Consider the following 26,081-nt stretch of genomic DNA (forward strand, 5'->3'; position numbering starts at 1 on the left):
GCAAAATAGATGTAGCCTCTATAACAGCTGACAAAACAGACTTTCAACCAAAATTAATCAAAACATGGGGAAGGACACTTCATACTCATCAAAGGAAAAACTACCCTGATAATGTCACAATTCTGAATATCTATGTTCCAAATGCAAGGGAACCACATTTGTTAGAGAAACAATACTAAAGCTTAAATCACACATCGAACACCACACATTAACAGTGAGAGACTTCAATACACCACTCTCACCAATGGACAGGGCATGAAGACAGAAACTAAATAGAGAAATGCTGCAGTTAACAGATGTTATAACTAAAATCGACCTAACATAAATCTACAGAACATTTCATGCCAACACCAATGAATACAACTTCTTCTCAGCACCTCACAGAACCTTCTCAAAAATTGACCATGTACTCAGTCACAAAGCAAATCTCAACAAATACCAAAAAAGACCCTCCCCCACATATCTTATCAGACCAATATGGATTAAAACTGAACTTCAACTGTAGGATTACACTTTTCAAAATCTATTTTTAATAAGAGTAATTAAATGATTTAACCTCCTGTCTGGCCAACACCCACCAGAGGTAGTGGGCAAAAGAGGATGTGGAAATAGTTCTTTGGAATGAATCCAATCTGAGTTGTCATGATATCAGCAGTTCAGTCCACACAAATCAGCAGTGGTAGCTTGATCTACTCGCTAACACAATTCATCAATCAGCAATGGCAGTTCCATTTAGAACAAACCTTTGAGGCTCTTCCAATTGACCTGAGTCCCAAGAGGTAGCAAGAAGTCACCAGAACACAACCAGAAGCTCTTTGGTGTACTTCTCCCTATGAAGTATTGACAAAAGATGACCAACAAAGTGTGGCAAGGTGAACGAATACCACAAAGCACCATCTACTGACCAACAAGTTAAATTGATACCAATTCAAAACATCTCATATCCTCCCAAGTGTCTGCTCTACAAAAGCATCACATGCCCCTTTTTCAGGCTACTTCCAGAGAAATGCCAGAATTCCTGCAAATTATTCTCCCAGCTGTGTGCTTCAGCAACGTCCTCTCATGAGACAGTTAACAGAAAAATGTCACATGACACAACTGAGTCTCCAAAGAAACCAGAATCCACTTCATTCAACCGCAACAGAAATAAGAGAAAGCCAAACTCATATGACCTAAACAATTCTCTACTGAAAAACCACTGGATCAAGGATTCCTCCTAAAGAGAGAAAGACTTTCTAGAATTCAATGAAAAAGAAAGCACAACATACACAAACTTATGGGACACAATGAAAGCAGAGGTAAGGGTAAAGTTCATAGGGCTAAGTGCCTGTATAAGGAAATTAGTGAATTCTCTGGCTAGAGAGATGGCTCAGCAGTTTAGCTCATTAACTTCTCATGCTAATGGACCTGGGTTCAATTCCCAACCACTTTATGTCACTTCCCAACTGTCTGTAACTTCAATTCCAAGGATACAGCACCCTCACACAAACACACATGAAAACAAACCACCACTGCACATTTAAAAATTAAAATTTTTTAAATAATTTTAAAATATTTCAACAAGAGAAAGAGAAGTTCATGAGTTCTCATACTAGTGAGTTAACAGCACACCTGAAAGCACTAGAAGGAAAAGAAGTAATCACACCGAAGAGGAATAAAAAGCAGGAAACAAACTTGGGGCTGAAACCAATAAAGTAGAGATAAAGAGAACAATACAAAGAGTCAATGAAACAAAGAATTAATTCTTGAGAAAATCAAAAGATATACAAATTTTTAATCAAGCCTAAATAATAGGTACAGACAGAATATCCAAATTCTCAAAATGAAAAATGAAAAGGAAGACATAACAGTAAACACTGAGGAAATTCAAAGAATCATTAGGTCTGACTTTAAAAAATTTGTACTTCAGAAAATTAAAAAATCTAAAAGAAATTGATAATTTTCACAAAAGTTATTACTTACAAAAGTTAGATCAATATCAGGGAGACTATTTAAATAGTCCTATGGATCCTTAAGGGAGTAGAAGCAGTCATAAATGTCTCCCAAAAAAAATAAGCACAAGGCCATATAGTTTGGCACAGAATTATAGCAGACATTTTATAAAAGAAATGCTAATACCAATTTCTCAAATCACTCCACAAAACAGAAACAGAAGAAACATTATCAAATTCATTTTATGAGGCTACAGTCACCCTGATACCTAAACCTCACAAAGACTCAACAAAGAAAATTAAAGATCAATTTCCCTTATGAACATTGATGCAAAACTATTCAAGCAAACGCTTACAGTGCAAAACCAAGAACACATCAAAAAGATCATCCACCATAGTAAAGTAGGCTTCAATCTAGAGATGCAGAGATGGTTCACCATATAGAAATATATCAATGTAATCTATCATATAAACAAACTATAAGAAAAAAATTACCATCTCTATATGCTCCAGTACAGGGGAATGCCAGGGCCAGGAAGCAGGAGTGAGTGGGTTGGGGGGGAAGGTATAGGGGACGTTCAGGATAGCATTTGAAATGTAAATGAAGAAATATCTAGCTAAAAATTTTGCCAAGAGAATAGACCTTAGCTCTTCTGCTCACACTCATACACAAAACCAGGAGCCATGAAATTCAATACATGTGTATTAGCTTGCTTGTGGGAATCATGACAGAATGAATACATATATTAAAACATATTATAAACCTTAAAAAGGTGACCACCTCATTAGATTGTGGAAAAGGCTTTAACAAAATCCAACCTCCCTTCATAATATAAGTCTTGGGTAGAATAGGAATACAAAGCACATACCTAAACATACTAAAGGTGATATACAGCAAGCTGATAGCCAACATCAAATTAAATGGGGAGATACTTAAAACAATTCCACTAAAAACAGGACAAGGCAGGACCGTCCAATCTCTTCCTATCCAATATAGTACTTGAAGTTCTAGGTGGTGCAATAAGACAACTTAAAAATATCAAGGAGAAATAAATTGGTAGAGAAGAAGTCCAAGTATCACTATTGGTGGATGAAATAGTGTGTGTGTGTGTGTGTGTGTGTGTGTGTGTGTATAATCCAGAAAAATTCTACCAGTGAATTCCTAGAGTTCTCCTCAGCAAATATCTGAATGTAAAGTGTACTCAAAGATACATTTGAATGTTCCTTTATACAAATGATAATTGGGCTGAGAAAGAAATGTATGACAATAACTTCAAGTTCCTGAAGAAAGAAATTTAAAAAGTTATCAGTTGATGAAAAGATAAGCACATGCTCATGGAATGGAAGGATTAACATAGTGAAAATAGCCAACTTACCGAAAGCCATCTACAGATTTAAGGCAACCCAGGAAAAATTCCAAAAACTTCATGGTATTGCTACAGACACAGACTGGTTGATCAATGGAGTCAAATGAAAAACTGAGAAATAAACCCTATGGAGAACTGTGTTTTCAAAAAGAACCAAAATCATACAGTGGTAAAATAAAAGTATCTTCAAAATTGGTGCTGTTCTAACTGGATGTCTAGGTGTAGAAGAATAAAAATAGATCCATATTTATCGCCCTGAACAAAACTCAAGTCAAATTATTTCAAAGACCTTCATGTAAAACCTCATACATTAATCTAATAGATCAGAAACTTGGGAACAGCCTTCAGTTCACTGGTACAGGGGACAATTTTCTGAAAAAATACAATGCATTAGGCAATAATTAATAAATGAGACCTCATGAAACTGTAAAGCTTCTGTAAATCAAAAGACACTGACAAATGGACAAATCAGCAGCCTACAGACTGGAAAGGGATCTTCACCAACCCTACACATGACAGAGGTCTAATATACAAAATTTACAAAGAGTTCAAGAATTAGACACAAACAAACCAAATAACCCAACTGTAAAAATGGAATACAGAGCAAAATAGAACAGAGACAGTATTCAGAATAGAATACTGAACAGAGACATCTCATAAGGCTGAGAAGCACTTAATACGATGTTTAAAGTTCTGAGTCACCAGGGAAATGCAAATTAAAACAACTCTGAGTTGGCTAAGATCAAATATTCAAACAGCACATGCTGGCAAAGCTGTTGTGCAATAGGAACATTTCTTTATTGCTGTTGATAGTACAAACAGGGACAACCACTTTGAAAATCAATTTGGTGGTTTCTCAGAAAAATAGGAATAGTTCTACCTCAAGACCCAGCTACATAACTCCTGAGCTTATACCTAAAAAGATGCTCCAACACCCCACAAAGACACTTACTCAATTAAGTTGAAAGCAGCTTTATTTGTAAAAGCCAAAAACTAAAAACAACCTAAATGTTCCTGAAACAGAAAAACAGAAAGGAAAATGTGAATCATGTACACAATGGTATACAACTCAGCTATTAAAAACAAGACATCGTGCTCGCTTCGGCAGCAAATATATTAAAATTGGAACGATACAGAGAAGATTAGCATGGCCCCTGCACAAGGATGACATGCAAATTCGTGAAGCATTCCACATTTTTACATTTAATATTAAAACAAAAGGATATACCTTCTTCTCAGCACCTCACTGGACCTTCTACAAAATTGACCATATAATTGGTCATAAAACAGGCCTCAAAGGATACAAAAATATTGAAATTGTCCCATGCATCCTATCAGACCACCATGGACTAAGGCTGATCTTCAATAACAACATACATAATGGAAAGCCAACATTCACGTGGAAACTGAACAACACTCCCTCAATGATACCTTGGTCAAGGAAGGAATAAAGAAAGAAATTACAGACTTTTTAGAGTTTAATGAAAATGAAGCCAAAACATACCCAAACCTATGGGACACAATGAAAGCATTTCTAAGAGAGGAACTCATAGCTCTGAGTGCCTCCAAAAAGAAACTGGAAAGGACACACACTAGCAGCTTGACAACACATCTAAAAGCTCTAGAAAAAAAGGAAGAAAATTCACCCAAGAGGAGTAGAACGCAGGAAATAATCAAACTCAGGGGTGAAATCAACCAAGTGGAAACAAGAACTATTCAAATAATTAACCAAACGTGGAGTTGTTTCTTTCAAAAAAAATCAACAAGATAGATAAACCCTTAGCTAGACTCATTAGAGGGCAAAGGGTCAACATCCTAATTAACAAAATCAGAAATGAAAAGGGAGACATAACAACAGATCCTGAAGAAATCCAAAACACCATCAGATCCCTCTACAAAAGGCCATACTCAACAAAACTGGAAAACCTGGACGAAATGGACAAATTTCTAGACAGATACCAGGTACCAAAGTTAAATCAAGATCAAGTTAATGATCTAAACAGTCCCATGTCCCCTAAAGAAATAGAAGCAGTCATTAATAGTCTCCCAGCAAAAAAAAAAAAAAAAAAAAAGCCCAGGACGAGATGGGTTTAGTGCAGAGTTCTATCAGATCTTCAAAGATCTAATTCCAGTTCTGCACAAACTATTCCACAAAATAGAAGTAGAAGGTACTCTACCCAACTCATTCTATGAAGCCACAATTACTCTGATACCTAAACAACAGAAAGATCCAACAAAGACAGAGAACTTCAGACCAATTTCCCTTATGAATATCGATGCAAAAATACTCAATAAAATTCTTGCTAACCTTCTGTAGTGCATACTCTCACCTGTGCAAGGGAGATAAAACCATCCAGTGGAAAAAAGACAGCATTTTCAACAAATGGTGCTGGCACAACTGGCTGTTATCATGTAGAAGATTGCGAATTGATCCATTACTATCTCCTTGTACTAAGGTCAAATCTAAGTGGATCAAGGAAGTCCACATAAAACAAAGAATTCTCACCTGAGGAATACCGAATGGCAGAGAAGCACCTGAAAAAATGTTCAACATCCTTAATCATCAGGGAAATGCAAATCAAAACAACCCTGGGATTCCACCTCACACCAGTCAGAATGGCTAAGATGAAAAATTCAGGTGACAGCAGATGCTGGCAAAGATGCGGAGAAAGAGGAACGCTCCTCCATTATTGGTGGGATTGCAAGCTTGTACAACCACTCTGGAAATCAGTCTGGCGGTTCCTCAGAAAATTGGACATAGTACTACCGGAGGATCCCACAATACCTCTCCTGGGCATATATCCAGAAGATGTTCCAACTGGTAAAAAGGACACATGCTCCCCTATGTTCATAGCAGCCTTATTTATAATAGCCAGAAGCTGGAAAGCATCCAGATGCCCCTCAACAGAGGAATGAATACAGAAAATGTGGTACATTTACACAATGGAGTACTACTCAGCTATTAAAAGGAATGAATTTATGAAATTCCTAGGCAAATGGATGGACCTGGAGTGAGGTAATACAATCACAAAAGAACTTACACAATATGTACTCACTGATAAGTGGATATTAGCCCACTAACTTAGGATACCCAAGATATAAGATACAATTTGCTAAACGCATGAAACTCAAAAAGAATGAAGACCAAAGTGTGGACACTTTGCCCCTTCTTAGAATTGGGAACAAAACACCCATGGAAAGAGTTACAGAGACAAAGTTTGGAGCTGAGACGAAAGGATGGACCATCTAGAGACTGCCATATCCAGGGATCCATCCCATAATCAGCTTCCAAACGCTGACACCATTGCATACACTAGCAAGATTTTGCTGAAAGGACTCAGTTATAGCTGTCTCTTGTAAGGCTATGCCGGGGCCTAGCAAACACATAAGTGGATGCTCACAGTCATCTATTGGATGGAACACAGGGCCCCCAATGGAGGAGCTTGAGAAAGAATCCAAGGAGCTAAAGGGTTCTGCAACCCTATAGATGCAACAATATTATGAACTAACCAGTACCCCGGAGCTCATGTCTCTAGCTGCATATGTGTCAAAAGATGGCCTAATCAGCCATCACTGGAAAGAGAGGCCATTGGACATGCAAACTTTATATGCCCCCGTACAGGGGAATGCCAGGGCCAAAAAGTGGGAATGGGTGGGTAGGGGAGTGGGGAGGAGGTTATGGGGGACTTTTGGGATTGCCTTGGAAATGTAATTGAGGAAAATACCTATAAAAATATTAAAAAAAGAAAAGAAATTCTTCCCATCACATAATAGTCAAAACACCAAATGCATAAAACAATGAAAGAATATTAAAAGCATTCAGGAAAAAGAGAGCAAGTAACATATAAGGGCAGACCTATCAGAATTAAACTAGAATTATCAATAGAAAATACTGAGAAGGTGTTATTCAGACCCTAAGAGAACACAAATACCAACCCAGGCTACTATACACAGCAAAACTTTCAATTACTATAGATGGAGAAACAAAGACAAAACCAAATTTACACACTATCTCTTCAAAAATCCATCCCTACAAGGATAGTACATGGAAAATTCCAACACAAGAAAGGAAATTTTACCCTTGAAAAAGCAAGAAATTATTCTTCTTTCAACAAACCCAAAAGAAGACATAATTACACCTCTAACAACAAAAGTAACATGAAGCAACAATCATTTTTCCTTACTAGCTCTTAACATCAATGGAATCAATTTACCAATAAAAAGACATACACTAACAGACTACCGAGCACTTTTCTTCATACAGAAAACATACCACAGTGACAAAGACAGACACTACTTCAGAGTAAAAGCCTGGAAAAAAATTCAAACAAATGGTCCCAATAAACAAGCTGGATTAACCATTCTAATAGCAAATAAAATTGCCATTCAACCAAAAGTTATCAAAAAGTTAAGGTGGGACACTTCATACTCATCAAAGGAAAAATGTACCAAGAGGAATTCTCAGTTCTAAACATTTATGCTCCAATGCAAGGGCACACACATACATAAAAGAAACTACAAAGCTCAATACACACATTGCCCCTCATACAATAATAGTGAGATACATTTAACACCCCACTCTCAGCAATGGACAGATCATGGATACAGAAACTAAACAGAAACACAGAGGAACTAACAGAAGTTATGGACCAGATGGATTTAACACATATCTATAGAACATATAATCCTAAAACAAAAGAATATACCTTCTTCTCAGCACCTTCTCCAAAACTAACTGTCTTAGTCAGGGTATCTATTCCTGCACAAACATCATGACCAAGAAGCAAGTTGGGGAGGAAAGGGTTTATATGGCTTACATTTTAATCACCAAAGGATGTCAGGACTGGAACTCAAGCAGGTCAGGAAGCAGGAGCTGATGCAGAAGCCATGGAGGGATCTTCTTTACTGGCTTGCTTCCCCTGGCTTGCTCAGCCAGCTCTCTTATAGAACCAGATTACCAACCCAGAGATGGTTCCACCCACAAGGGGCTTTTCCCCCTTGATCACTAATTGAGAAAATGCCTTACAGTTGGATCTCATGGAGGCATTTCCTCAAATGAAGCTCCTTTTTCTGTGATAACTCCAGCTGTGTCAAGTTGACATAAAACTAGCCAGTACAATAACCATATAATCAGTCACAAGACATGCCTCAAAAGATACAAAAAGATTTAAATAATCCCATGTATCCTATCAGATCACCATGGACTGAGGCTGGTCTTTAATAACAACAAAAACAACAGAAACCATACATACACATGGAAGCTAAGGTGGAAGTGGAGGGCGCACCTTCCTAGAAACATGAGGAGTGAGCATACAATAGGGGATGTGTGGAGGGAAAACATAAAAGAGGATAATATTTGAAATGTAAATGAATAAAATACCGTTTAAAAGGAAATGATATTGCAGTGAATTCTACTACAATTACATGTTTACGAATGTTATTTAATATAATATTTTACAAATACATAAACAGATTGAAATTAATATCTGGATGCGATTATATTTAAAAAAAGAAAAAAAAGAACAGTACTCCACTTTCCCAAAGGCAAAGGTTTTAGAGGGTTTGTTGACTAATAAATTATTTCTGCACTTGCTAGAGTGTATGTACCCTTCCTATCCTTCATAACCAGCTTTGAATCGCCCATATGTGTCCTTGTTAGAACACTAATTTTACAGAAGGGGAGAGTAGCACAACTCTCCCTCCTTAGATTACAAAAGAACCTCATAAAAGGGTAGACTACAACATGGAGAGTCAACTACAACATGGAGAGTCAACTACAACATGGAGGACAATGGGGATAGTAGGGCTTAGATGGGTACATAGTATAAGAGGGGATTCCTGCACTTGAAATTCTAAAGCAATCCAGGCAGGAGTAGGGAAGCATTTCCCACAGGTGAGGAAATTTGACATGACAGGACCTGGAGAAAGGGTTGCGGGGGGGGGGGGGGGACCTTAACTATAGCACTTCAGAGCCCACAACTGAGCTGGGTACTCACTTGGGCATCTTTTGCAGTGACTTACTACACTCATTAGTCTCTCCCCATCTCTTACCTATCTCCTTAATTTCTCTTTCTCTTCTGTCTTCTAAGATGGCTACTCCAAGATGTAAGGAATAACAAAGAATTTGATGCAATAAGCAGGAGTCCTCCACAGGGCCATCAACTCCATACTCCTGGACCTGTGTGAGACTGTAATTGGAGAAGAGAATGACTGATATTGGAATGTAAAGTGAATAAATAAATAAAATTTAAAAATAATCATGTCATTTTCAAAAAAAAATGTGGTTTGAAAAAATATAAAACCCAAACACAGAGCAAAGGACAGGAATGAGACAGCATGTGTCAAGAGCTACTACAAGGAAGGAAGATTGTGCATTTCCACCAGCAGAGGAAATGGAAGAGATATTTATTTCAATTAACAGAACGCAAAGACTGTTTCTTCCAAGCTCTGGAACTTATCAGCTCCTGGTGCCTCACGGGCCAGGGAAGATACCACATCTATTATGTGTTCAATAATTAGTTGCCTGCATCCTTGTCTTCATAATCCCTCTGCTGACATTTCTTAACATATAAGAAAGGACCAACAACACCAGTTTGTAACCTCTGAGGGTGAATTGGGAGACAAAGAAGTAATTAGGCAATACTGGTAGATACTTTGAAGCAATGAAAGGATAACCTCTAAATTATGAGATTGGGGGTGGGGGACTCACCTCTAAAGATACTGAAATAGTTTAAAGTATTAAAACTATAGAAGTCACTTACAATACTTGTATTTGCCATATGACATTTACAGCTACAAACAGGATTTATTATTTAAATTTCAAGTGGAAACATCAATTCTCTGATATGTTTGTAAATGTACATATATGAAACACAAAATTTTTACTCTGCTAGTAGAAGTGAGTCCTGAATCCAAAAAAGAAAGGCAAGCCTAAATTTAATGCAATATAATTTGGAGAGTCTAAATCACAAAATAAATGTCCTTTAATGAAAACCTCCATTTTTGCAAAGCACAGTCCCCTGTGCTGAGGAACAGTCAGAGCTTAGCGTCTCCTCTGCAGATGTTGAAAAATTCCTGGCAGCCCCTGAGTTTCTTCTCCCACATCCTGCCTGGGACCTGAACACCTTCTGATTCTGCACTTGGGTGCAGAGCACTTACCCAGATGGATGTGGCAGAGCAGGATGCTATGCCTGTGGAGATCTGAACACACTTCTGTCACTGTTGCCTTTAATGCATCTATGCAGACTATAATTTAAATGCCTGTATATGCTGTGTTTTGTGAGGCTATGCCAGTGCCTGGCAAATACAGAAGTGGATGCTCACAGTCATCTATTGGATGGAACAAAGGGTCCCTAATGAAGGAGCTAGAGAAAGTACCCAAGGAGCTGAAGGGGTCTGTAACCCTATAGGAGGAACAAAATATGAACTAACCAGTACACCCTCCCCTGCAGAGCTGTGTCTCTAGTTGCATATGTAGCAGAGGATGGCCTAGTTAGCCGTCATTTGGAGGAAAGACCCTTGGTCTTGTGAAGATCATATCCCCCAGTACAGGGGAATGCCAGGGCCAGGAAGCGGGAGTGGGTGGGTTGAGGAACAGGGCAGGGAAAAGGTATAGGGGGCTTTGGGGATAACATTTGAAATATAAATGAAGAAAATATCTAATAAAAAAGAAAAAAAAACACAAATGTCTGTATATGATAATAGTCTACTGAGGGGTCCACCAACATGGCATCCCTGCAGAAAATTTTTGCCTTCATCTTGATTTTACTGTATTTTCTCCTAGATAACAGCACACCAGTGGTTGGCGAAGCTGATCAGATTTTACTCATAAATTCCTATGGCACATCTACTAGAGGAATAAAAGGGTAATATCACATAGTCAACCAAAACTTTGTTCATTCTTAATGTCAGATGTACTTGATCTTTATTTGTTTCATACTTTTTACTTTCTCTGCATTAAGATGAAGGACTGTAGAAGCCCCTGTGAGTTGCCTGTGGCTCTAGAAGTTTTCTTCCTGGTGTTATAGTTGAGAAAGCTATAGTGTTTGCCATTCCCTCTGACAGTCAGCACTGGTACTATTCCAACACTTGATTATGGAATCTCACTGTAGGTTTTATGCTATTCACCCAGTAATAAGAATGCAGGTTAATTCTTCCCTGTATTTTCCATGTGTTTATTTGGGGATTTTGGTTTGGTTTGGTTTAGTTTGGGGAGAGAGAGAGAGAGAGAGAGGGAGAGAGGGAGAGAGGGAGGGAGGTATAGATATATGTGTGGATAGATATAGATGACATAGACATAGATAAAAACATGGACATGGACATGGGCATGGGCATGGGCATAGGCATAGGTATAGGTATGTATAGATACATTTTTCTGAGACAGGGTTTCTCTGCATATCCCTGGCTGTCCTGGAACTCAATCTGTAGACCAGGTTGGCCTCCAACTTAGAGATTTCCCCTGCCTCTACCTCTTGAGTGCTAGGATTAAATACATGTGCCACCAACATCAAGCCTACTTGGAAATTTTAAAACATTCTTATTCTTATTTTTATGTTTGGTTTGTGGCTGTTGTGTAGTAATGTAGACTCAGTTTTGTAGCTCATGCTGACCTTGAACTAGTTATTCTACTATTTCAACATCGGGGTTAATGACCTGAGTCACCAGGCCCAAAACTGCTCATGTGTTTTATACAACTTGCAGTTTTATGGTTTCTTCTTCCCCCTTCATTCTTGATATTTTAAGTGTTCTCTTAGGTTTCCTAGTTAAATACCATTCCGTTTGTCTTTGGGGGGGGGGGGGGGGTTAGTTTTTGTTTTTGTTTTTGTTTTTGTTTACATTAAAACATTTATTCTGTTCCATGACACTGTCACCACTGTGGAAGGAATGACTGCTCAGCTCAGAGCAGCTCTTCTCACACAAAGTTCTGAGCGATGGCAAACACCTTGGAATATTCTCCTTCCCTTCTGCAAAGGCTGGTCAGGATAGGTATTTTAATTTGCATCCCTATGAAGTTTCCATTGTCCTTAATGATGACCAAGTTGTTGTTGACAATGCAACCTGTTTGAGGCTTCCTTCATAGAGAAGACAAAACACACAACAGATACATTCCAGTCTATCTCTCTCCTCCAATCAGTTCCCAGTTATTTCTTTAGATTATACATGCCATCACTGAATTCACTGGATTCTAAGTGTAGTAGGGTGCATGTAGGTGACATTTCCTCACTTTGAGTGACAGATAACAGTTTTGCTGTGTGAAGTGTGCCTCTTGGTATGTTCAGCATTGTGATCAGTGTTTCTCTCTGAGAGTGTTCAGCTGTGTGAAGTGTGTGGCTGAGATTGTGTTCACCTGCATGAAGTCTGCTCTGGGGAGTTTTGGTTTAATCTCAAGTATGCAGTCATGCTACAAGCCAACTGTCCTCATGATGTTTATTGAAGTTTATTGATGTTTATTGACACTACAGTTAAGAAATTATCTATTACTAATTTACTATTTAAATATGGATTTTTCACCCCATGTAAAGTACTCTTTTATCGGCTCTATCAGTTTGACTCCTGTAAGATCTGTCCTTTGTAATTCACTGTGCTTGTGTCTCTCTTGCAGAGTATTTATTCAAGATGTTCCTGGAGGGCTAAAGTCTAACATTCCTCAGTATGGGGACACTGTGATCTGATCCTACATCCTGACATCAGCAGACACTTGCTATTCCTAATTTTAATGATTTTAAATCTGTCTATCTGGGCATCACTGTGCAAATGACAGTATGGTTCTCTGGATATATTTCTGGCTGTGTGTGTGTGTGTGTGTGTGTGTGTGTGTGTGTGTGTGTGTGTATTTTCTGTATCATGTGACAAATGTTTCCTTATTATTTTGTCAAATATATAACTGAGGCAAATTAATTACTGGAAATGTCATGGCTCTCACATAGATAGGTCATGGAATGTGTCAGAGAGATGGTTCCACAGTAAATCATCCTGTTCCTTAGAAGACTCAAGGTCTACAAACACACACACTGAGTGGGCCACAAATGCCTAATGATGGAACTGCAGAGTACCCGATCTCTATATTTCATGAGCACCTGCACTCAAGTACAAACACAAAAACACACACATGCACACACACACACACACACACACACACATGCACACAAATACAAACACTGATGAATCTTAAAAATATATCCTTGTTCAGAACTTTAAAACAGCGTGATATCCAGGACAAATGAGAGCTGTCTCACAGTTTTCCTTTGAAAATGCGCTGAGAGAGAGAAAGTTCATGTGATATCTGAGAGGGTATGTGGTTTAATTTTCTTTTATATAATTGTCATCCATAGAAAAAGTAGCAGATTTAACAGAAAAAAAAATACTTTCATGTATCAATTTAAGATGTAGAGTGTTACCAATATGCCACCATCCATAGATCTGATGATAACTTATTGGGTTATATTCGTGGTCCATACCATCACTGAATAATCAAATATTTACTATTCTGCCACACATTGACCTCAAAAACTTAATTATATGCTTTTCAGTGCAAATAAAGACAAAAGGGCTGACTGTGACATAGCTATGGGACACAATAATTTGGACACAGTACAATATGGAGCCATCCTTGAACTTCATCCTTGAGTGGAAGATAACAGTGTCCAAAATGGAGAAAACCACAAAGAAGCTCATGAGCAGCATGATGGTCCTGGTAGCCCTTTGCTCTGGGGATGCTTTTGAAGAAAGACTGGTGCTGTGAAGATGTTGGACCTTCTTCTTGTGCCTCCATAGGAGAGCCACCATGTACCCACTGGACAGGGCCATGAGACTGATAAGAAAGGTTTCCCTGATGGCTACCGGTGTGGAAAACATGCTTGTTCTGGAGTAACTCATGGGTAGAAGTGAGCAGGACTGAGTAACATACATAAAATTCTCTGAGGTCAAATTGGGGGTCCCAGTAATCAATAGTAAGAAGTGACTGCTGAAAGACATATAGAGAACACAGAGGAAAAGAAAGGCACCTGAGATGTGATGGGGATATTTATGTTTAAACTTTGTTAAACAAGAGCTTCTAGAACTAAGGGTTATAGTCCAAAGGATATTCAGCAGACAATTAGCACAAAGAGTGAGGCCCCTCAGAAACCTGTGCAAATAGATAAGGGACTGGCATGTGGTAGAATCCCATCTCCCCCAAGGGATAAACATGTCCACAGCTAGAAGTCCCATAGTTATAAGCAGCATTAGTTGGGTTAGGGGCAAGAAAGCAATGTAGAGATCAATGGGCTTAGACCTGTTCTCACCAAGGAACATGCAGAGGTAGGCTATAAAAAGGATACTGTTAGCAGAGATCCCAACACTCACTTCAGCAAGCAAGGTGATTTTTATGTTTGTATCAATGTAGAGTAAGTTGTCTTTATTCATTGTATGTGGGTAGGAAGCAAATAGCAAAAATCTGAGGAGAAAAGAGAAAATTTTTCATTAAAACATATGCCCTTACCCAGAAATGCCAACCCACACCCAGCTGGCAGCAAGGTGTCACATCATCCTGATTCTACATCACCAACTCAGCTCAAACTCCCACTTCCTCACAGCCATTTCCACTATCCCCACTGTCCTAATGTTTTCCAATCAAGGCTGAATTGTGTGCATCATTGTGGGCTATCTCCAAATATAAACTTTCTTATACATTAAGCATTCCCATGACTTTTATTTTCATTCCATCTCCTGGTTTGGATTATTCTTGGATAAGAGCTTCGTCTCACTTGATTGTCAGACACACAGTATCTCTACATATCTGGTGAATTGGAATGGAGATGATTGTACAAAAGTAGAAATGTACCCTTCGGGAGGACTGTGGGCCCATGGGTTCCAGTGCACAGTGTCATTTTATTTCAGTGTCTGCTTTATTCTGCACCAGCAGGCCAAATATTCATTCTCCATTCTGTGTGTCTGTCTGTCTCTCTGTCTCTGTCTCTCTCTCTTTCTCTCCTTCTCATGTGTGTGTATGTGTGTGTGTGTGTGTATATTCATTTGTGTGTTTCCCTCACCCCCATACCAACTTTCTCCTCTTTCCTCTCCCCTCTTCACTCTTCTCACTCTCTATTTATCAAACAGCATTTCTCTGTGTAGCCCTGGCTGTCCTAGGACTCACTCTGTAGACCAGGCTAGCCTCTAACTCAGAAATCTTCCAACTTCTACCTTTGAAGTGGTTGGATTAAAGATATGTGCCAACACTGCCTGGCCAGGTAAATCTCCAGAACAAATGATTACCATTTTGGACTCTGAATCAAATTCTACCCACTGTCATTTCCTCAGAGTGTGACCATAAGCACTCAGAGATACAGTCATCTCCTCTAGAACATATGTACAGTCAGTCCTGTACCTATATCAGAGGACTCTAGGTGTGAAAAGACATGCTGTATACATACCCACCAAACATGGAAAATTTTCAGAACAATCTCTATAAACATGTCAGCTAATAGTTTCCTCATGCAGTGCCTTCTCATGTGGACAGGGAAAAACAATTCAGCTCTGTTAATGACTGATCCACATTTTTCCCTTCCTGAAACAGAAAAGACAAAAATGATCAAAACTATAGAATGATAGAGTTAGGTTCCCTCTCCTAACACTTTGAAATCTTGGTCTTTCTCTAAATTCTAAATGACTCTGCATCCAACCTATGACTTTACTCTTTTGCCATGATGCTTCTGAGAAAAGATCCCAAGAATCAATTATCAGTGTGCTCTTACTCTTACTTTTCTCTCTTTTGACATGTAAAATCAGGGTGGAAAATAAATTTTCAATTATAATAGACTCAGGGCCATCCCATTCTGAGGTCATGATTAAATGAAAAGTATCACCTAGTCCTGTGGGATAGGCTCCACAGGAGTCTTCCATCTCCTTCTATGTCCAGGAGCCTTCTCCAGATTTCAGAGAAGCCTGCCCAAAGGAAATGAGAAATGCAGGGGACATTTTATGTAGAACTTATCATTTCCTTTAATGAACATTTAAGACATATGAGGCATATAATGCTAAAACAACAACAACAACAACAACCAACAAAACATCCCAGACACGAAGTAAAGAACTATCAATTGGAAAGTCAAAGGTATATAAAGAAATAATTTCATAGTTTTTAGTTGATATTGTACAGTAATATAGCATATAAATAAGCAAAAGTGTTTAAAATATTCTAAATATTTATAAGGAAAACTTCTCTTTATGTGACAAGAAGAACAGTACAGGAAACCTTGGGTCTGCATTCAACCCTGGTAACGCAGGGAGCTTGACTGTGTTTTCCCAAAGCTGCCAATGTTGGTTCTGGGCTTTCTGGATTTGCAGAAAATTCTGAGACTGCTCTAGGGACAGGAAAATGCAGTCTAAGATGTGGGCAGGTGGAAGCTGATATTTTCTGACTTCCGGGCATCTAGTCACAACTAGAAAATTACTCAGAGCTTTCCTCTTTGCACTGCTTTTATTATATCCCATAAGTTTTGGTATGATGTGCCTTCATTTTCATTAATTTATTTTTTATTTCTTCCTAGACCAAGTTATCATTGAGTAGAGCCTTGTTCAGTTTCCATGTGTATGTGAGCTTTCCATTGTTTTTGTTGTTATTGAAGACTAGACTTAGTCGCAGGTGATCTGATAGGATGCATGGGATAATTTCAATCTTCTTGTATCTGTTGAGGCCTGTTTTGTGACTGATTATATGGTCAACTTTGGAGAAGGTACCATGAGATACTGAGAAGAAGGTCTATCCTTTTGTTTTAGGATAAAATATTTTGTAGATATCTGTTAAATCCATTTTGTTCATAACTTGTTAGTTTCCCTGTATCTCTATCTAGTTTCTGTTTCTATGATCTGTCCATTGGTGAGAGTAGGGTGTTGAAGTCTCCCACTATTATTGTGTGAGGTGCAATGTGTGCCACCGTACCTTTCTCTCTGTAACCCAGTCGAACCACCATGTGAAAGAAACCACCAAACAAACTTAATTCAGAAACAATGGTAACTCAATTGTTTGGCACAACAACTAGAATCCTAATCTTGTAAGCCATACTTAATCTAAATCTTCCAATGGAAAACCCTGACTGATCCACCATTAAAACCATGAGACACTAACAGCTACATCTTGTCATGTCACTATCCCTATCTAAAAGGCCCTAACTCTCTCCTGCTTCCTCTTCTCCTCTGTCCAATCCAGAAGTCTGGCCTGCTTGCCCAGTGATTGGTCCCTTTATTTATTTGGGAGAAAGGTTCACAAGAAGTCACATGAATACATGACTCATTCCTCAGTCCAGACAACCCCTACTGAGAAAGCAGAAATAACATAAAAAATACAGGCAGCACCAGGGCCAACCACAACCTAGCCAAAAGCTGGAAAGAACACAGATGTCCTTCAACAGAGGAATGGATACAGAAAATGAGGTACATTTACACAATGAATTATTACTCGGCTATTAAAAGCAATGACTTCATGAATTTCTTAGACAAATGGATGGAAAATATCCTGAGTGAGGTAACCCAATCACAAAAGAACACACATGGTATACACTCACTGGTAAGTGGATGTTAGCCCAAAAGCTCAGAATGCCCAAGATATAATTCACAGACCACATGAAGCCAAAGAAAAAAGAAAATCAAAATATGGGTACTACAGTCCTTCTTAGAAGGGGTAACAAAATACTCACAGGAGCAAATAAGGAGACAAGACTGAAGAAAACGCCATCCAGAGACTGCCTCATGTAGGGATCCACACAATATACAGTCACCCAATGCAGACACTATGGTAAAGTGGGCCTGTCACCCAATGCAGACACTAGGTAAGTAGGCAGGACTTCCAGGTTGGAGAGAGGAAAAGAAGAAGCAGAAGAGAGTTGGGGAATTTTGGACATGGATATTGACAGAACAAGATGTAGCTGCTAGTGTCTCCTGGTTTTAATGGTGGGTCATGCCAAAAAGTGCATGCTGACAGGAGCCTGATAAAGCTGTCTCCTGAGAGGTTCTGCCAGAGTCTGATACATACAGAGGCAGGTGCTCACAGCCAACCATTGAACTGATCATGGGGTTCCCAATGGAGGAGTTAGAGAAAGGAGTGAAGGAGCTGAAGGGGCTTGTAACTCCATAGGAAGAACAAAAATATCAAACAGCCAGAGCTCCCAGAGTCTAAACCACCAACCAAGGAAGACACATGGAGAGACCCATGGTCCAGACATATATGTAGCAGAGGGTGGCCTTGTATGGGCATCAGTGGAAGAAGAGGTCCTTGATCCCATGAAGGCTCCATACTTCAGTGTAGGGAAATGGGAAGGTGAAGAGGACAGACTGGGTGTGTGGGTAGGGGCACACAAAAAAAGAAGCAGGAGAAGGGGAGAGGGATAAGTAGTTTCTGTGGGGAATATCATGAAAGGGGATAACATTTGAAATGTAAATAAATAAAATGTTCAATAAAATAAATTTAAAAAGGAAAATCATAAAGAGAAGTTGGGAAGGAAATTTTGGGGGGCCACTAGACTATGAGGAGGCAGGGACCATTGGGAGTTTATGGGCTGAGGACAGCATCTCACTCTAGGGTGGGTCTGGTAGCTCCTGCTTAGCTCAACTCTAAAGGAAGCAGTGGTTGTCTGGAAGCAAAAAGAAGCCTTCTTCAAGAAACTTAGGCGGCAAGGCTCTGTAGGCAAAAGTCATCTCCATGTTCCCCATGGAGCATGGTAGATAAGAGAGACTTTCCTTACGTCCAAACTGTTTATTGGTTGTTCACCATGAAAACTGGATGTGAACCTATTTCTCAGGGTAGCCCAGAGATTAAATGCCTTTGTAGGAAGGAATATCTAGGAAGGGAAGCTTGTGAGCTAAACTATCAGGACCTCAAAGTCCCTCACTAACATGGACTGTTTTTGGCTACATGACTGATGTGATACAAACCAGGAATCTGACAGGAAGCTGGGAGGCACATATACTTCCAGATGTTTTTACTCAATTTCCACGGTGTCAGACCTGCTCTAACTTACCAAGTTTCCTGGCATGGTACACTATTCCACAGAAAACCACAATCAATCAACATGTAGAGTTGTAGACCCCAGTCTTAGTGGATCCATCTACCAAGATCTCCTGCAGCCAAGGCTCAGAGAGCACTGCAGAGAAGGGTGGAAAGATTGAAGAGCTGGGTGATCAGGGAGTTTGCTGAGAGATTGTGCATCCTGTTCATGTTAAGGAGATGTGGATGCCTAAACATGCGCTAAACAAGGACAGCCCACCACTTAGCCTATACAAAGAACTACAGGCAGCTAAGGAAAGCTAAGAACAAGAGGAATCTTTGGTTGGTGGTTTAGTCCCTGGGAGCTCTGGGAATACTGGTTAGTTCATATTGTTGTTCCTCCTATGGGGCTGTAAACCCCTGAAGCTCCTTGGGTACATTCTCTAGCTCCTCCATTCAGGACGCTGTGCTCAGTCCAAAAGATAGCTGTGAGCATCCACTTCAGTATTTGTCAGGCACTGGCAGAACCTCTCAGGAGACAGCTATATCAGGCTTGTGTCATCAAGCTGTTGTTGGCATCCACAATAGTGTCTGGGTTTGGTGGTTATAAATGGGATGGACCCCCAGGTGGGGCAGTCTCTGTATGGTCATTCTTTCAGTTTCTGCTCCACATATTTTGTATCTATAACTTGTTCCACAGGTATTTTTGTTCCCCCTTCTAAGAAGGATCCACACTTTGGTCTTCCTTCTTAAGTTTCATGTGTTTTGCAAATTGTATCTCAATGGCCAACCAAAGAAAACACATGGAGGGACTCATGGCTTTAGCTACATATGTAGCATAGGATGGCCTAGTTGGTCACCAATGAGAAGAGAGACCTTTGGTCCGGTGAAGGTTATATGATCCAGTATAGGGGAATGCCAGGGCCAGGAAGCAGGAGTGGGTGGGTTGGTGAGCAGTGGAGGGGTGAGGTGATAGAGGATTTTTTGAGGGGAAACCAGGAAAGGGGATAACATTTGAAATATAAATAAAGAAAATATTGAATAAAAAAGAAAAATAATAAAATGTTGTTTCTGCTGAGAAGAAGAAGAAGAAGAAGAAGAAGAAGAAGAAGAAGAAGAAGAAGAAGAAGAAGAAGAAGAAGAAGAAGAAGAAGGAGAAGGAGAAGGAGAAGGAGAAGGAGAAGGAGAAGGAGAAGGAGAAGGAGAAGGAGAAGGAGAAGGAGAAGGAGAAGGAGAAGGAGAAGGAGAAGGAGAAGGAGAAGGAGAAGGAGAAGGAGAAGGAGAAGGAGAAGGAGAAGGAGAAGGAGAAGGAGAAGGAGAAGGAGAAGGAGAAGGAGAAGGAGAAGGAGAAGGAGAAGGAGAAGGAGAAGGAGAAGGAGAAGGAGAAGGAGAAGGAGAAGGAGAAGGAGAAGGAGAAGGAGAAGGAGAAGGAGAAGGAGAAGGAGAAGGAGAAGGAGAAGGAGAAGGAGAAGGAGAAGAAGAAGAAGAAGAAGAAGAAGAAGAAGAAGAAGAAGAAGAAGAAGAAGAAGAAGAAGAAGAAGAAGAAGAAGAAGAAGAAGAAGAAGAGGTGGTGGTGGAGGAGGAGGAGGAGGAGGAGGAGGAGGAGGAGGAGGAGGAGGAGGAGGAATCCTCTTCTCCCAGGGAGAGCATACTAATTGAGTGTCCAAAACCAAATGTCAGCACAGAAAACACACAAACAAGTAACATTACACAGACTGAGCATGTTGTATTTATGCATTTAAGAACATGTATTATGTAATGAAGAGAAGCCATGGGAGCAAAGGACAGTATTAGGGGTTATTTGGAAGGGTTCTGAGAGAGATAGAGGAAATAATAGCTCTTGCATTTGTACTATAATCTTTTAAAAAGTAAAGAAATATAAAATGAACCAATAGGGAAAATGTTAGAATTCATAAACACTGGATATGAATTTATAATTCAGAGCTGATATAGATAGTATTTAAAAAGCATTTAATAATTTGACTTTGTGAAAAAGGTTGTAATGGAGGAAGGAAAAGCTTAGAGGGAAGAACAAGAGAACAAAATGCACCTGGAGCAGGAAATGTCCAGAAGAATCCTAAGCATTCCTTCATAGAGCAATTGTAAAAGCTTCAGCTACACAGGAGCACATAGATAGCCTCTGTTCTGCATGGACCCAGGAACCCATGAGTGTAGACACTATGTTCATCCTTCAGTGACATAAATCATAGATAGCCTGAGATCCATAGTATCATCAATAGGCCTCAGACAAGTGATCATGGTTCATCAAAAAAAAATGACCTGACCTTGTCATTTGGGGAAAAGTGAAGAGTGCAATGGAAGAGGGACATCTCTCTGTAAAAGCCACTGCATGCTGGGTGCTTATGTCCCTGTGGGTACATTGCATCCAGAGAAGGAAAAGGCAGAGTGTCTGTGTTCTCCTCTATAACATGGATTTAGCCAACCTACACCCTGATGCTGAGTAAAGAGCAGGGTTAAAGGCAGGTCTGAACAAAATGTATCTGTCCTTATGTTTATATAACTGCGTTCTGTGTTTGTCATTGTCACACCGTTCACCCTTACCATGCTACTATTGCTTCTACCCCTGCTGGGCCTCCCTGTAGAATGGACTGATGCTTGGGAAGTTGGGAATAGCTCTGCTACATGAAAGTAGGTTCTGTTTAGACTGGAGTGACATCAGACAGTATTCTTTATCTAAAAATTCTACTTGGACAACTACTTGGAAGACAGTGGGGAAGGAGCCACCAGTGACACATATAAGGAAAACCATCAGTAAGCAGGTATCAGCACTGTGTACAGAGAGGAAATAAAGAAAGGGAAATATGTGGGTGTGATGGGGAACACTATGAAGAATACTTGGGCTAAGAAATGGCTGAAATTCTTTATTGTCCTATAAGCTCACATTTCCAGCAAGAATGTTGCAGTATTTCAAAGCATATCTTCAGAAAATCCATAGAAGACAGAGTGCTCTTATGGCAAAGAGACAGAAAGTCTCAGAGAAGCCTTGTCACAGGCCTGACAGGAGTTTATTGTTTTTTAACAAATACCTGCTGTTCCTACAGAGACCCAATCATGCTGTAGGAGAAACTTTCCCTAACAGAAAGAATCTGAGATGCGATGGATCCCAAGTTGGAAGAAGGGGTTACAGGCCTCCTTGCCCAGCAGCTTTGATGGACCTTTTGTAGCAAAAATAAGAGATATTTCTTTTTATTTGTTCCTACCAGCATGAGAAAATACAGTTTGCAGAACTGTGGGAATGTAAGAGAGGCCAGATCTAGAGAAAGCAACAAAATCCAGGTATTGCCATTATTTGAGTGCTTTGCAATTCTTTTTCCCAAGCTTCATGAGTCACATATTCCTGCTCTTAAAGTTCAGCATAGACATGATATTTCATAACTGGCAGCCCTGTCCTTTAACTGAGACATCCCATGGTACAGACCCAAGACTAAGGATAGTCTCTGAGTTCTGATAGCTCTAGATGAACTGGGAATAAGAGACGGCACACTGTGAGCCTGTCCACTGTGCAGATTTGAACCTACAGCTTCATTTCCTTGGAAAGCTTCTGTCTTAGTTAGGGTTTTATTGTTATGGACAGACACATGACCAAGGCAACCCTTAGAAGGGTAACAATACATTGTGGTTGGTTCACAAGTTTAGAAGTTCAGTCCACTAACATCAAGGACATAACATGATAGGGTCAAGGCAGGCATTGTGTAGGAGTTGACAGTTCTACACTTCTTTCAATGGTAAGCAGGAGAAGGCAATCTTCCAGTAAGCTAGTAAGAGAGTCTCAAAATCCACCTCCACAGTGACCTCCTTCCTCCAAAAAGTCAATACCTACTCCATTATGGCTATATCTTCTAATAGAGCTACTCCTTGGGGCAACCATATTCAAACCACTACATTCTACCCCCTGGCCCCTATGGACTTGTTCAAACACTGGAGTCCATGAGAGACATACCTAGCCATACTATAATAAAAAACACATCTAGGCAAATTTCCAATGTCTTAATCATCTATAGTAGTCTCAAACATGTAAAAATTCCAAAGTTCAAATTCTCTTCATGTTCATCCAATCACTTAACAGTAATCCCCACAGCAAGACAGGAAACCAGCTGGGAAAACTCTGAACTCTTCAACTCTATGGCTGATGTCAAAGTAGATTTCAAATCTCTAAGTTCTTCTTCATCTTTGTTGATTGCCACAAACTCCTTTTCATGGGCTATTTCCACTGCCCGTTAGCAGATTTCCTCAGCGGATATACTGGACCTATGGCAGCTTGACTACCTTGGGTTCTCCAAAACAATTTCAATTATTACAGTTTCTTCTTCCGGTGTCTGGAATCCACTCCTGATATCCTCGACTCCTCCAAAGGGCTCAGGTCACATGGTAATATTCTTTTCCTCTGAAACATCTACAGACAGGCTTCCACCATTCAAATCACCCTCAACAAAAAAAAGGCTTTCATATTCCAAGTAAAATGGCAAATTAATTCCCACTTATGGCATCCAACTGCACTCCAAATTCAAAGTCCCAAAGTCTACATTCTTCCAAACAAAAGCATAGTCAGGCCTATCACAGCAATACTCCTGTCCCTGGTACCAACTTCCAGCATACTTAGGGTTTTACTGATATGAGCAGACACCATGACCAGGGCAAATCTAATAAGGATCACATTTAATTGGCACTAGTTTACGAATTCGGAGGTTCAGTATCCAGGAGCATAGTACAGGAAAAGCTAGAGCATTCAACATCCAGGGAGTCATAGTACAGGAAGAGCTGAGAGTTCTACATCTTGTGCCAAAAGCAAACAGGAAGAGATTGCCTTCTATAGAGCTAGGACGAGGATCTTAAAGACTGTGCCCACAGTGACACACTTCATCCAAAATGGCCACACCTATTGCAACAAGGCCATATCTCCTAATAGTGCCATACCTTGGGCCAAGCATATTCAAACCACTACACCTTCAAATCTCTGAATTAGTCAAACCAAAGAAGTCAAGTCCAATAATAATTCTACACAAACACAGAGCTGAATACATTTCATTAAGATGTGGATTTAAGGTTTCCATGATAACATGAAAAGATCTGTAGGAAAACATAAGCCAGGAAATTCTCTGTGTTACTTAAGAGCTAACACAGAGAATCATTGACTTTAGAAAGACGAATTCAAAGCAAAAACTCTATGGAACTGTGCAAAACTGATGAATTTTAGGAATTGCAGAAAATGAATATCCTTAGAAGAAAACACATTCATTACCCATCCAGAACACAGTCCCCTGTACAGACAGGATGTCAGAGCTCAGCTTCTCCAGTGCAGATGCTGAAAACCTCCCTATAGCCCCAGAAAAACTTCTCACAGCCTACCTGGGATCAAACCACTTGTGATTCTGCACTTGAGTCCAGGGCACTTACTCAGATAGACATGGTAGGCAAGGACTCTTCATGAGGAGATCCTACACAGGCTTGGATTAAGGGAGTTTTTAACTCATGTCAGCAAGTTGTAATTTTAGTTTCTGTAGAATGTGACAAGTTCTCACTGGAGAGCAGGGAGACATGGCATTCCAGTGGAGCATCTTCCTTTCCTTTGATCTTAATTCCTGTGACCTGAATTACAGTCAACTGGGGAGGACTGGGCATAAACTTTGTCTGAGTTAACTTGTAATACATGTGGGAACGATCAGAAAGTCCGCACGAACTAAACAACTCTAACTTTGCTAATTTTGAAGCTCAGGAATAATGAATCCCAAACCACTTCATACTTTGTGATATGTCTGCTGAGAGACTCCTGGGCCTTCCATGACTTCCCATATGTTCTGAGGCTCTCACCCTGCAGTCTTAACAGACAACCTTCTGCTGGGTCAGTCCCCATGTGGAGCTTCGGGCTCCTTCACTACCAGAGGAGAAGAGTCCGCCCCACCCAGGAGGGCTTTGCCTGAGTACTTGGGGAGCTATCTTGATTCCCAGATCCCTCTGAAACTAGTCTGCACAGGTGAGAGTGTGGACTACAGAAGCTAACAGCTTCTGTGACAGGCCGAAGCAACACAGCTTCTGGGACAGGTCCTATTTCGGGCCTTCATCTTCTGCCAGGAGGGAGGTCTGAACACCAGATATCTGTGCACCTTCCCTGTAAGAGGAGAGCTTGCCTGCAGAGAGTGCTCTGACCACTGAAACTCAGAGGAGAGACCTAGTCTCCCAGGTCTGCTAATAGAGGCTAACAGAATCATGAGAGGAATAATCTCTACCCAGAGACAACTATAACAACTAACTCCAGAGATTACCAGATGGTGAAAGGCAAACGTAAGAATCTAACTAACAGAGAAAAGCACCGGGGTAGCTAGGGCGCAGGGTCGGCTGACACTTGCCAGCTACCCACAACACCTGCCACAGGATCTTAAGACTTCTGGTGAGTGGAACACAGCTTCTGCTCCAATCCAATTGTGCACAGGACCTGAGACTGCATTAGTTAGGGAAGCAGAAAACCGGCCTGAGTAGGGCCACAGGACTCTTCCGGACCAGCACCAGGGTAGCTAGAGCGCAGGATCTGCTGACACCCGCCAGCTACCCACGACCCCCGCCACAGGATTTTGAGACTGCTGGTGAGTGGAACATAGCTTCTGCTCCAGTCCAATCACGCGGGACCTGAGACTGCTTTGGTTGGGGAGGCAGAAATCTGGCCTGAGTAGGGCCACAAGCCTCTTCCGGTCAGAAAAGCACCGGGGTAGCTAGGGCGCAGGGTCGGCTGACACATGCCAGCTACCCACAACACCCGCCACAGGATCTTAAGACTTCTTGTGAGTGGAACACAGCTTCTGCTCCAATCCA

The 26,081-nt window shown here is 40.3% G+C and overlaps 1 protein-coding gene and 1 non-coding gene across 2 annotated transcripts; one reads left to right on the forward strand and one right to left on the reverse strand.

The window, feature by feature from the left end:
* The first annotated feature begins 4,390 nt into the window (after positions 1–4,390).
* LOC115030333 (U6 spliceosomal RNA) lies at positions 4,391–4,497 on the forward strand. The gene has a single exon (XR_003835913.1). It is a non-coding gene; the product is annotated as a U6 spliceosomal RNA (small nuclear RNA).
* Positions 4,498–13,768: 9,271 nt separating this feature from the next.
* Positions 13,769–24,699, reverse strand: LOC147003912 (vomeronasal type-1 receptor 44-like). The gene is made up of 4 exons (XM_085839635.1): positions 24,672–24,699; positions 16,141–16,219; positions 15,709–15,842; positions 13,769–14,732 (listed from the first exon to the last, which is right to left on the reverse strand). The coding sequence occupies exons 3-4, from the start codon at positions 15,717–15,719 to the stop codon at positions 13,769–13,771; spliced, it is 975 nt and encodes a 324-aa protein (XP_085695761.1). The 5' UTR covers positions 15,720–15,842; positions 16,141–16,219; positions 24,672–24,699.
* Positions 24,700–26,081: the final 1,382 nt, after the last annotated feature.

Source organism: Mus caroli, unplaced genomic scaffold (assembly GCF_978045245.1).
Source record: "Mus caroli unplaced genomic scaffold, Mus_caroli_1 scaffold_7, whole genome shotgun sequence".
Lineage (NCBI taxonomy): Eukaryota > Metazoa > Chordata > Mammalia > Rodentia > Muridae > Mus > Mus caroli.